The sequence below is a fragment of the Pollachius pollachius genome (assembly GCF_949987615.1).
Source record: "Pollachius pollachius genome assembly, chromosome: 12".
Lineage (NCBI taxonomy): Eukaryota > Metazoa > Chordata > Actinopteri > Gadiformes > Gadidae > Pollachius > Pollachius pollachius.
In genome coordinates, this window is record NC_136945.1 from 20,167,529 (window position 1) to 20,179,930 (window position 12,402).

Sequence of the window (12,402 nt, forward strand, 5' to 3'; positions counted from 1 at the left end):
TCCTCCTCCTTCCTCCTCTTCCCCCTCCTTCCTCCTCTTTCTCCTCCTCCTCCTCCTTCCTCCTCTCCCTCCTCCTCCTCCTCCTCCTCCTCCCTCTACCTCCTCCCCCTCCTTCCTCCTCTTTCTCCTCCTCCTCCTCCTCTCCCTCCTCCTCCTCCTCCTCCTCCTCCCTCTACCTCCTCCTCCAGATCCCCCAGGTGAGCTACGCCTCCACGGCCCCCGAGCTCAGCGACAACACTCGCTACGACTTCTTCTCGCGGGTGGTGCCCCCGGACACCTACCAGGCCCAGGCCATGATGGACATCGTGAAGGCCATGCGCTGGAACTACGTGTCCACCGTGGTGTCGGAGGGCAACTACGGCGAGAGCGGCGTGGACGCCTTTGTCCACAAGTCCCGCGAGGACGGTGAGTCCCCGGTTTGGGGTCTGCTGGTTCATTTGGTCTTCTTCTGTGGTTTTCATTGAGGTTTTGGATGAAGTTCTCAGAGGAAGAACCCGAGAGGTTTAGTGGGTCTGTTAAAGGGTTCGGAATCTGAAAAAAGGTTTACGATTAAAAAAAAAAACGGAAACGTAAAAAACTTTTGCAATAAAACGTTGGCTACAGCGCATTTAAAGCATCCGAAACAGAATTGCGTTCGGTTTGAAGTATGAATTCATTTTTACACCACATTTATCAAGAAGGAAGTTCCAAATGCTAAACTTCCCTCATTTTTCGCAACAATAAAAAAAACGAAATACTATCTGTCTCCCTAACCTACGAATGACAAACTCAATGACCTCAATGACCGTGGGTCTGCCAGTCTCGTCGAATCAGGTTGAAGGAGTATCGATCAGAGGGCTTACCAGAATAACCAGCCTGCAAGTCAGAGGCATGAGATCGCCCTAACCCTAACCGCCTTCATAACCGGGGAAACAGCCTGTAAGTCAGACCCCCTAAGAACAGGAGAACCAGCCTGTAGGTAAGAACCCTTCAGAATAGAAGAACCAGCCTGTAGGTCAGAACCCTTCAGAACAGGAGAACCAGCCTGTAGGTCAGACCCCTTCAGAACAGAAGAACCAGCCTGTAGGTCAGAACCCTTCAGAACAGAAGAACCAGCCTGTAGGTCAGAACCCTTCAGAACAGAAGAACCAGCCTGTAGGTCAGAACCCTTCAGAACAGGAGAACCAGCCTGTATGTCGGAGGAGTGATACCCCCTTAGAACGCGGGAACCAGTCATCGCTTCCCCCCTCTAAGAGCTCCGGTTCACCTGGGGTTCACTGCCCGTTTAACACGTTCCTCCGCTCCCACTAACGCCTTTAATTCATAAGGATGGGCCCTGGCTCGGCCCTGGGTGTGGGCGCGGGGCCCTTGGCCCGGAGCACAGACAGGGAATGGGCTCTGGAAGCTCATCAATCTGCTCCTCGATGGCCTCTTCCACTTTAACCCTGCTGGCATCCAGTCAGGAGTGTCTCCCGGCCTGAATTAGTGCTGCGGTCGGAGGTGGTTATAGCGGGTTATACGGCCCAATCAGGATCAAATATTTAACAGGTCTGCGGTGTAGAGGGAGCTTATGTCCGCGCCTTTACATCCAGTGTCCGCACACCGGCCCCATAGAAGCTGCGGATGTGGCTCGCGCCAAGGTGATTGGGAAAGTAGGAGTACATTCTCTGTAAATTATTTACACAAAATGTTGTTTTTGTCTTTTTTATATCGACGCTGTTTTATGGACTACGATACACGCTGTAATGGGCTTGGCGTGTTCAAAGATGTGTTGTTTTTACGGAGATGGTGTCACCACAAACAACATTTTCTTGCTTCGTATCGGCGGACATGTTTTCTAATGAACAGTTTGAGGCCGGCGCTCCGATCAATACCGAAGCGAGCAGCAGGAACGGCGGCAAAGTGCACGGCGTTCCAAGGATGACATGCTCAGGAATCAAAGTGAGGGTTAGCCGTGGTGTTGTTGTTTCCTCTTCAGAAGCCAGGGCCGGCGTGTCCACACAACAATCAATGAAGGCTCTCAGAGCCAGCCACCGCTTAGCGGTTCAATCAGGATGGTTCCGGAACAGATCCGCCCAGGTCATGAGGAGCGGAGAGGTCGCGGAACGTCCACGCAGAACCCGCCAAACCCACGCAACACGGTTTGCGTGGGTTCCCTGCTGAACTGGAACCGACCGGGGATGACATAACAGGCGCTGCTGTGTGTAGAGAGCCCCGCTCAGAACATAATGTTGCATCCTGGGACGCGACAATGGAGCCTCGTCGACACTGTGTGCCCACGACGACGGGAACCATAATGGAGCGCGCTCATTTCATCCGCGACGCGACGCCCACTGGCTGTTGAGCTTACAGGAATATGGCAAAATATTACGCTCACATATCATGCCCACAACGATGGGATTTCCAAGTTTTCATTATAAGCCCCCTGTTTCCCAGCGCGCACGCCCACGCCTATAGCCGCGGGGCTAGCGGTAGCCTCGTTCACAGCCAGCGACGTCGGAGCGCTTTCCATCCTTATTGCTGAGGGGTGTCCCGATTCGAATCACAGTAACACTAACTCAAGTGCGCAGGTGTCGCACGCTTCAGGTGGGACTGCATGACCCCACCGGTGACGGACGTCGCGCAAATCACCCGGGGTCGACTTATTATCCTCCTCATCATCCTCTTCGTCGGCATCACGTCCCAGGCAGAGAGTGTATGTACAGGGGTATTAGCGTAGCTCTTGACTTATGGCGGGATCTCTTCACGGAGGTTGAAGTGCGGAGGCAGGAAGGCCCGGGACAGGAGCTCTCGCTGTTAATCTCCACCCAGAGCTCCGCTTCCTCTTGTCTTCCTTCTCGTCGTATTTGAATAATTGAACGTCATTTATATTCATGAACTGCTTTAAAGGCGCCCCCTAATGTTATGACTGCCCATTTGTAGCAATGCTGTGTAATCATCCTCATCCAATAGTGTAGGGAGAGAGAGAGAGAGATGGAGAATCAGAGAGAGAGCGAGAGTGAGAGCGAGATGGGGAGAGAGAGAGAGAGAGAGAGAGAGAGAGAGAGAGAGAGGGAGAATCAGAGAGAGAGTGAGAGAGATGGACAGAGCGAGAGAGAGAGAGAGAGAGAGAGAGAGGGAGATGGGGAGAGAGAGAGATGGAGAATCAGAGAGAGAGCGAGAGTGAGAGAGCGAGATGGGGAGAGAGAGAGAGAGAGAGAGAGAGAGAGAGAGAGAGAGAGAGAGAGAGAGAGAGAGAGAGAGAGAGAGAGAGAGAGAGGGAGATGGGGAGAGAGAGAAAGAGAGAGATGGAGAATCAGAGAGAGAGAGAGGGAGAGAGAGATGGAGAGAGAGATGGAGAGAGAGAGAGAGAGAGAGAGAGAGAGGGAGAGAGATGGAGAGAGAGAGAGAGAGAGGGAGAGGGAGAATCAGAGAGAGAGAGGGAGATGGGGAGAGAGAGAGAGATGGAGAGAAAGAGATTGAGAGAGAGAGGGAGCGAGATGGAGAGAGAGAGATTGAGAGAGGGAGGGGGAGAGGGAGAGGGAGAGCGAGAGAGAGACAGAATGAGAGAGTGAGAGAGGCATTAGTCTGTCTAAGTGAAGTGACTCCAAACAAGGCATACCTTGTTAGATACATTTAGGGGAGTAGATGCATGACAACATTTTGCTTGGTTGAAGATGTGAAATATGAATTCCTGTTAAACATATTATATTGATTGTTGCTAATCAATACATCAAAACGCATAGGTTAGGAGACACTTTGAGCCTCAGGGCACACACAGGGCTCAACCTGGGCTCAGAATCCAAAGGACGTTCTCCAGCTCGAATGTGGTGGCTGCACTGTCGCTTTAAATAAAGAGAAGTCTGGTGTCCCCGGGGCCTTCAGGGTCTCAGACCTCTCCAACAGGATCAGAGTGCTCTGGATCAATGAGAAGCACTCGTGCTGACCACACGTCGCTCCTCTGGCTTTCCACTGCAGTCGCCCCGCTCGGTTTGATCCATCGCTCTGGCTCCAAACGGGGTTAGATTTAGGTTTCTCTGCGGCAAACCGTGGCAATATCCGGCACACTCTCCATTTTCTGAAGTTTTCTCTTCATCCTGAAAACATGCACCGTTGGCCAAGGTACAATGCGAATGATTAATAAGTAATAGTAGGGATAATAGATAATACCCTACTCCACTTTCCAAACTTCTTGCGTTTTGTGTATTATATTGGATGAACACACCAAATCTATTGACAGGTTGTTATTTTGAGAGATACATGTCATTACTGAGCAGGTGGTGGATGAGTTGCCTCAAGTAGACAGCTGACATTGGGGGTTATAATCTTTTCTATGTTTTCTGTCAGATAGTCTTCCTTTTTAAATCTCAAACATTATTATTTTCTACGTTTTCTCCCAGATAGCCTTTTTAAACCTCAAGTGTTAGCCACCGACTATGCTCCTGGTGAAGGTTGAGATACGTAGTGACAAGTGCATCGTGAGGGATTAGAATACACACAGAAACACATTGTCGATTCTAGATTCGGAAATGCACTGCAGTTCATCTTTGTTCACTCTTGCGAACAACCACGGCACATCACAGCAGACGGGGCTGGCGGTGTCTGTTTCTAAAAGGCGGCGCCGCACTGTAGGCATGTCTGGGATGGCCTCTCGATCCGACGGTATCTGAGGCAGAGTCGCTCGTTCGTCAAGGACGGCTTTTGAGACGGTTTAATGTCAACAGCCGCTCTCCTCTAGAGAAACACTGACGAGAGACGGAGCTAAGCCAAATTGACTCTTCAAACCCATTGAAATGTGTCTAGACCGGGGATAGAAAAACGCCCCTGATAGCGAGACGCATGGCGGCTCCTCTCCCGCGGCACGGAGGAGCAGGTTGTTTAAATCTCCGAGGATAAGCGAGGTAAACATTGCGTCCCTGTATTACAGTTTCCATAGCGCTGAGCCCGGCGTTGAGATCCAGCGATTTTTAATACGCAGATGCACGCAGAAAGTGTTTCTGGATGTTTCTACACGGGGCCTGTGAGCCGGTGTGTCCCGCTGAATGGGTTATTGTCAGTCTGCCAAGGGCTGCTCACGCCAAGGTAGGAGGACAACAGTAGAGAACGATGACGACGGTCTGAAGCCGTAGCTAGGAGCCATTCGCCTTGCTCTCCTTCTCCCCGTCTCTGTCTCTCCCTGTCTCTCTCTCTCTCTGTCTCTTTGTCTCTATATCCCTCTCTACCGGTCTCTCTTTCTCTCTGTCTCTCTCTCTCTCTGTCTCTCTGTCGCTTTGTCTCTATATTCCTCTCTACCGGCCTCTCTTTCTCTCTGTCTCTCTGTCTCCCTCTCTCTCTGTCTCTCTGTGTGTGTGTCTCTCTCTCTCTCTCTTTCTCTCTAAGACCCACAAGAGAACTAGCAAATAAAGCTGAGCATAATAAAGGAAAATATCTGAAACTATATTAAAGTAAATATCTCTGGTGTTTGTTTGATTTGGTTTCCTGGTAAACAGCAACAGTAGCTGGGGTATCCATGCCACATAAACCCTCTATCCTGTGTGTGTGTGTGTGTGTGTGTGTGTGTGTGTGTGTGTGTGTGTGTGTGTGTGTGTGTGTGTGTGTGTGTGTGTGTGCGCTAAATGGGGGTTAATGGGTGGAGCTGTGGTCCATGTTACTGGGACCATTTGTTGAATCATAGTGGTTCTGTCTAGGAGCATGGCATTAACACTGCCAGGGTCAGGGGTTCCATTTTCCTGCTTAGGATGTACGGTATTGGAGGCTACGGCGCTGTGGCTGAGCGCAGACCACCGATTGGATTACTTTGTCAATTAACCTATTAACCTTCATCAGGAAGTGAGAATGATGGGCTCTACACTTGATGCCTCGGTTTCGTCGTCCTTTCAGGAACTGGTGCGGCCAATGTTGAATGGACTGCACTTCTCCGACCAGTGGCCACTCAAAGCACCTTACACTTATTGCCTCACGTTCACCCATTAATTTGTCCATTCAAACAACCATTCATACAGCCATTCATACTCCCATTCATACTCCCATTAGTTCATCCATTCAATCGCCCAATCATACACCCATTCATACACCCATTAATACACCGAGTCATTCACCCATTCATTAATTCACCCACTCACACACTGACAGCGCTGTGTGAGTGGGGCCACTCAGGGGCACATCAACACTCGAGGATCGAACCGCCGACCAAACCAGCAACTGTCGCCGGTTCGATTGCCGATGGGGGTTATTAGCTGCCTCCGTCGCAATAGGATTCCATCTTATCAAATGAGTCAATTTAAAGTAAAACAAATTACACTGCGGCTCATTTGAGTCTCAGCAGGTGGGGCGGGACTCAAACCCCTGCTGGAGCGAGGGCCTCCAGTCCGTCTGCGATGGGACGATGTGCTCTCTGGGTATCGTGGGCGATCTGTCCACCCAACGGCACATATCCCGTCAGCCCTTCACTCAGCGGCCCAGGCACCCTCCACTCAGCGGGGAGTCGGATCCCGGTGGGTGCAGGGGGGGCTATGCAGACCCAGTGGTACACACAGTGGTACTCTCTCTCTCACACTCGCACACGCACACCCACACACACACGCACGCACACACACACACACACACACACACACACACACACACACACACACACACACTTGGCTCTACAAAACAAAGTGGATAATGTTCATCTTGGGGGAGGCAGTCCGTGTGGGGAGCATTTTACTGCATTCTGTGTCGTGCTCAAGAATACACATCCTCCTCCTTCTCCCCGCCTCTGCTGCATCACCTCCTCCTCTTCCTCACCCCCCCTCCTCGTCCCCCATCCTCGTCTTCCATCTCCGTCACTGCCTCCTCCTCTTCCTCCCTCTCTTCCTCCTCCTCCTTTTCTGTCTACATCACTGCCGCATCCTGCTCCACCTCCTTCTCCTCCTCCTCCTCCCCCCCTCCTCCTCCTCCTCCTCTCCCTCCTCCTCCTCCTCCTCCACCTCCTTCTCCTCCTCCTCCTCCTCCTCCTCTCCCTCCTCCTCCTCCTGCTCCTCCCCCTCCTCCCTCCTCCTCCCCCCCCTCCTCCTCCCCCTCCTCCCTTCTCCCCCCCCTCCTCCTCCTCCTCCTCCTCTTCCTCCTCTCTCTCCTCCTCCTCCTCCCTCCTTCTCCCCCTCCCCCTCCTCCTCCTCCCCCTCCTCACCCCCTCCTCCTCCTCCTTCTCCCCCTCCCCCTCCTCCTCCTCCTCACCTCCTCCCCCTCCTCCTCCTCCTCCTCCTCCTCCTCCCCCTCACTGAAAGAAAGAAGTCACAAGATGAGCGAGAGTCAAGTGTTTGGGCTGATGGAGGTGGAGTGGCGGTGGGATAGCGAGGGGGAAGGGGGGGGGGTGAGCTAATGGGCCCCTGAGAGGCTGGTGGGACTGCAGAGAGAGGAGAGGGGCCCTCACTGAGGCAGGGAGGTTGATGCTGGCGGCGAAGGCGGCGGAGGCGTCGCGTGGCCGTGAGAGGGGCCATTCATCATGTTAATGAAACGCACCGTCAATAGCGGCCCCCTCAGCGGGCCCCCGGTACTCACTGATCGTCTCCCATCAGGGCCAGACAACCTGCCGCAGGGGCCACACGTCATCCCAGTGAGGAGGCGTCGCTGGAACAGGTTACGACTGGATTAGAATGGATATGAACCACGGGGTGTTGGAGTGGGTTTACTTGTTGCAAGGATAGCGATGCTCCGATTCCGTTTTTTTCCTTCCCGATACTGATTCCGATTCCTCGGGTATCGGCCGATACCGAGTATGAACCGATACAGCATCTAGCGTTGTAAGCGCTTGTTCTTATTGAAGGGTTCTCCTACGATGACGGCGATGTATAGCTGGTTAGAACTAGATCACTTACATTTACAATCGTTAATTATAATAATATATTTGTAGTCTTGTAGTTAAGCGTCAGCGCGTCCATGATTTTTCGACTTCGAGCTCAATCGGAGATAACACACGTTTCCCGTTACGACTTTCCACATCCGTCCGTTTGCGATCTCAGCCTAACACCCTAGTGTTTGGGATGTTCTTTGCCTGTGCAGTAAATGAGCTAGTCATGAGATGTATCGGATCTGTGCATAGCGTATGCGCAGATACCCGACACTGCATTCTAGGCAGTATCGGAGGAATTCCTTATACTTGTATCGGTATCGGAACAACTCTATGTAGGGAGAACTGCAATAAGTATGCAGGTACAGAATCCCAAAAGGTTATAAAACAAACATTTTCTGTATACTAGACCAACATTCATTTTACATTGAGGTTTATATTCACTCAAGAATGATTATTTACTATGAAACTGTAATACACCAGGAGCGCATTTGTCCCCAGAGATATAACTGGAAAACACGGCAGCAATATGGATTATGTTTTTAAGGGAGTTTATTTTTTGTAAATGCACAGGGATTGGACGGGCAAGTATGGAAACATAATTGTTTGGTTTAAACATATATGGTCACTAAAGCAAATGAATTGCAAATACAAACATGAAGTATTGTGTTGGGTTGTATGTTTACCAGTATAATACATGCAAAACAGCAGCAGTTGAACAAACGTATCTATCGCTGAGAGACGTTTCCTAATAAACACTCTCAGGCTACAAACTCCATTTTCTCCAGCCTCACCATGCAGTGAGCAGGGCTGCTCCTCTGACCAATCAGACGCTTTCGCTGAGGTCAGCAGAGTGATTGGTCCGGTGCACTTCCCGATGACCGTGGGGAGAACCCGGGCAGTCGCCTGTGTGTGTGTGTGTGTGTGCGTGCGCACGTCCTGTCAGCCACTTATGTCTCCATGTTTTATTCGCCCCGCGCCGACGACCCGTGAGTCGCACGTGCGATCGCTTCCAACAATAACACGTCTTCGCTTAATTGTGCACGCCGTGCCGGCATGGATTCATCACTCAGCCCCTGTCACGCCCCCCCTCCCCCCTCTGCCCTCCCCGCCCGTCTCCCTACCTGCCTCGGGGGGGCTCTCCCCCATCCCATAATAATTACGTATCGCTGGTAATGCGCAGATATTGCGAAAGCCAATTATGCTGGGAAGTGGTGGTGCTTTAACCTTGATGTGGACGCAGCTGCAGCCACTGCTGGCGAGCGGAACCCCGGCTCCTCCCCCCGCTGGCACACACGCACGCACCCACACACTCACACATGCACGTACATATATGCACGCACGCACCCACACGCTCACACAGACGCGCACGCAACTACAGACTCACATAAACACATTCCCACACTCACACCTGCACGTACATATATGCACGCACGCATCTACACACTCACACAGACGCGCACGCACCCACACACTCACACAGACGTGCACGCACCCACACACTCACACAGACGCGCACGCGCCTACAGTCTCCGACTGACACGCAGACACCTACAGACTCACACACAAACACCTTCCCACACACACACATGCACGCACACATGCACACACTCACAGGCACGCACGCACCAGCAAATGCACGCACACATGCTCGCACACACGCCTGCCTGCACACACAAGCACGCGCAAACTTGTGCGCACACACTCACACAAACACAGACACACACAAACCTCCCGTGCCCTCCTGTGTATTTGCTTGTCGTCGGCAGCACCGGTGTGGCCGTACATCACAACCCCCCCGCCTCACTTCCACTCTGTTTACAGATCTGAAAAACATTAAATTAAGAAACATAAAGACGGGAAGAGTGAGCGATCTGAGGAGGGGGAGGGGCTAATGGATTAGAGGGGGAGGGAGGTTCGAGGGAGGATGGGGGAGGTATCAGCAAGGAGTCCACAGCATGGCCGCTCTCTCCTGCGGTATTCGGGGGAGGCAATATGAAGCAATATGAATCAGGGCCGATAATGTAATCGCTTTGCTAAGCTAACTCATATGGGTTGTATAACCGGGAAGAACCTATAAATGTATTTATATATGGAGCAAAGCGTTGGCTGGGAGGTGGCACTAACGCTGAAATTATTGGTTCACCTACGCTCATTCGGCGAGATTTATTGTGTATGCACGTTTGGCTGAGCATATTTATTGGGGATGTTCCACTTGTTAATCATATTCATTTTTTATCTTCCCCTGTTTCTGCACTTCGATATCTTCAAGACTTATAAAGTTTACCTTAGATTGTTTATTTTTTGTTAAGAGGATTCCCATTTCAAGAAACGATAATAAATACAAAGAGCCGAATATACGGCAGAACCAAGTCGGGGAGCGCGGTGGAGGCTGATGATTTATACGGGGAGACAGATCAGACAGGTGCTACTTTGTTAAATATAACTGATGATTGTTTTGTCACTTTACCTATGCACTGACAACTTAGAGAGAGGGAGAGGGCGAGAGAGAGGGAGAGAGAGGTAAAGAGAGAGAGACAGAGGGAAAGGGAGAAGGAGAGAGAGAGAGAGAGAGGGGGGGAAGGAAGATAGGGAGAAGGAGAGAGAACGAGAAACAAAGAGAAGGAAAGAGAGAGACACAGGGGGGGAGGGGGGGGAGGGAGAGGAGAGACAGACAGACAGACAGACAGACAGAGAGCGAGGGAGAGACCGCAAGAGGGAGAAAGAGAGAGAGAGACAGCAAGAGGGAGAAAGAAAGAGACAGAGAGAGGGAGAGATACAGAGAGTGAGACAGAGAGGGAGAGAGAGACAGAAGGAGAGAGAGAGACGGAGAGAGAGAGACGTAGAGAGAGGGAGAGGGAGATCGGCAAAGAGGTGGAAAGAGCGAGAGAGAGAGAGAGAGAGAGAGACAGAGATAGAGGAAAAATCAATCCAACTGAGTCACTGGCTACTCACCGGGATTAGAAATGAACAACTAATCCATCTCCTCATTAGGACACTGTGAGGGGGAGCCTGTGAGAGACAGGGAACATGTTGTGAGACAGGGAACATGCTCTATATCACCCACGGCCTCCCATCTCCTATGCAATCAGCCCTGCATGGACGGCTCTGCCTCACACACACATGTGGGATGGACATGTTGTGTGTCTGCAATTGGGATTAAAATTGGGCTTCAAACTCTCTCTCTCTCTCTCTCTCTCTCTCTCTCTCTCCATCTCTCTCTCTCTCTCTCTCTCTCCCTTTCCCTCTGTCTCTCTCTCTACCTCTCTCTATGTCTGTCTCTCTCTCTCTCTCTGTCTCTTTCAGGGCGAGAAAGCAGGTTTTATAATGAAATGGTTTTGTCTATTTAATGGCATCGCCCGATCCAACTAGTAGTGTATATAAATACAAGGCTTTCCGTCAATTACTGATAAATCACTCTCAAACGAGGCATTCTGTCAAAGCGCTGAACCCCCCTCTCTCGGCTTGACTTCGAACACTACCAGATTTTAAAAAATAAATATTTTGGGCTGAGACTTCAAGGGAGGAGGGGGGCGTGTTATTCCCATGGTTATGACCCACCCCCTACTGTGTGATGTCTTTCTTTGTGTTATCGTTGCACATGAGCGATATAATGAGCGATGTTGTGTATGAAATTATACCATGAGTGTCGTAAGCCTCTCTTGGATCATCGATAACCCAAAGCACATTCTAATCTTCTTTATGGTGCATCTGGCCTGATAACATCGGTCCATTGATGCAACACAGATGCAAAACAGACATTTCGGCTAATTCTGGCACATTGACACAAAAGTGAATAGCATGTCTTGTACGCTCCAGGATTAACCTGTGAATCAGCACGACTCTGAACTGGAGTCCTCACTGAAGAAGACTCTGGTACCATCTCACTCCATCCATTGGGTCTGCTTGCTTCCTTCGCTGGCTGCAGCACGCTGTGTTTGATGGCCCATTGATTCATATCTGGCAATCCGGGGTGCTCCGAGATTCGGGAACCATGACACAAAACCAGAACAAACGAGGTTTCAAAGGAGAACAGGCCGGCTGAAGCGTTGTCGTCTTTCTTTAATCTCTGATGCCATGTGGTGCATTGGTTACATATAGCTTCTTTGAATCAAAACCTTATCTACATTTGTATTTTTATCCTGAAGGAAATCCGAAACCAGGGTGTCTTTGTAGATAAGTACTCTGGTGAATACTTTTCTATTTAAGATTCTCTGTCATTTTCTGTATGTATAAACTGTATGTATATTTATATATATATTTTATATATATTATCACAAGGAGATGGCTCGTATGCACACATATGCACACATACAAACACACATACATACATACAAACATACATACACTCACACGCACCCACAAGTGCATCAAACAAATGGCTTGTGTATATATATATATATATATATGCCGTCTGTTGGATGCTTTTTCAAAAGCGTCTTACATTACCGTGTCAGTGCGAACATTGTTGGCTCTGGTTGGAATCAAACCCTCAACCCTGGCAGTGTCTAGACCACACAGTTAGGGTCAAGTAAAGCCTGACTTGGTTGTTTGTTAATGTTGTTAATTAATCCTCAGAGGCATATGCAGGAATGTAGGAGGGAGAGGGAAATGCT

The 12,402-nt window shown here is 50.4% G+C and overlaps 1 protein-coding gene across 1 annotated transcript in view; it reads left to right on the plus strand.

The window, feature by feature from the left end:
* Window positions 1-293: 293 nt before the first annotated feature.
* Window positions 294-12,402, plus strand: part of LOC307083847 (metabotropic glutamate receptor 4-like) — a gene marked incomplete at both ends in the record, with an annotated part of 82,288 nt that continues 70,179 nt past the window's right edge. Inside the window, one exon of the mRNA XM_079747855.1 lies at window positions 294-405. Within this exon, the coding sequence (XP_079603981.1) occupies window positions 294-405 (112 nt within the window). The remainder of the gene's footprint in view (window positions 406-12,402) is intronic.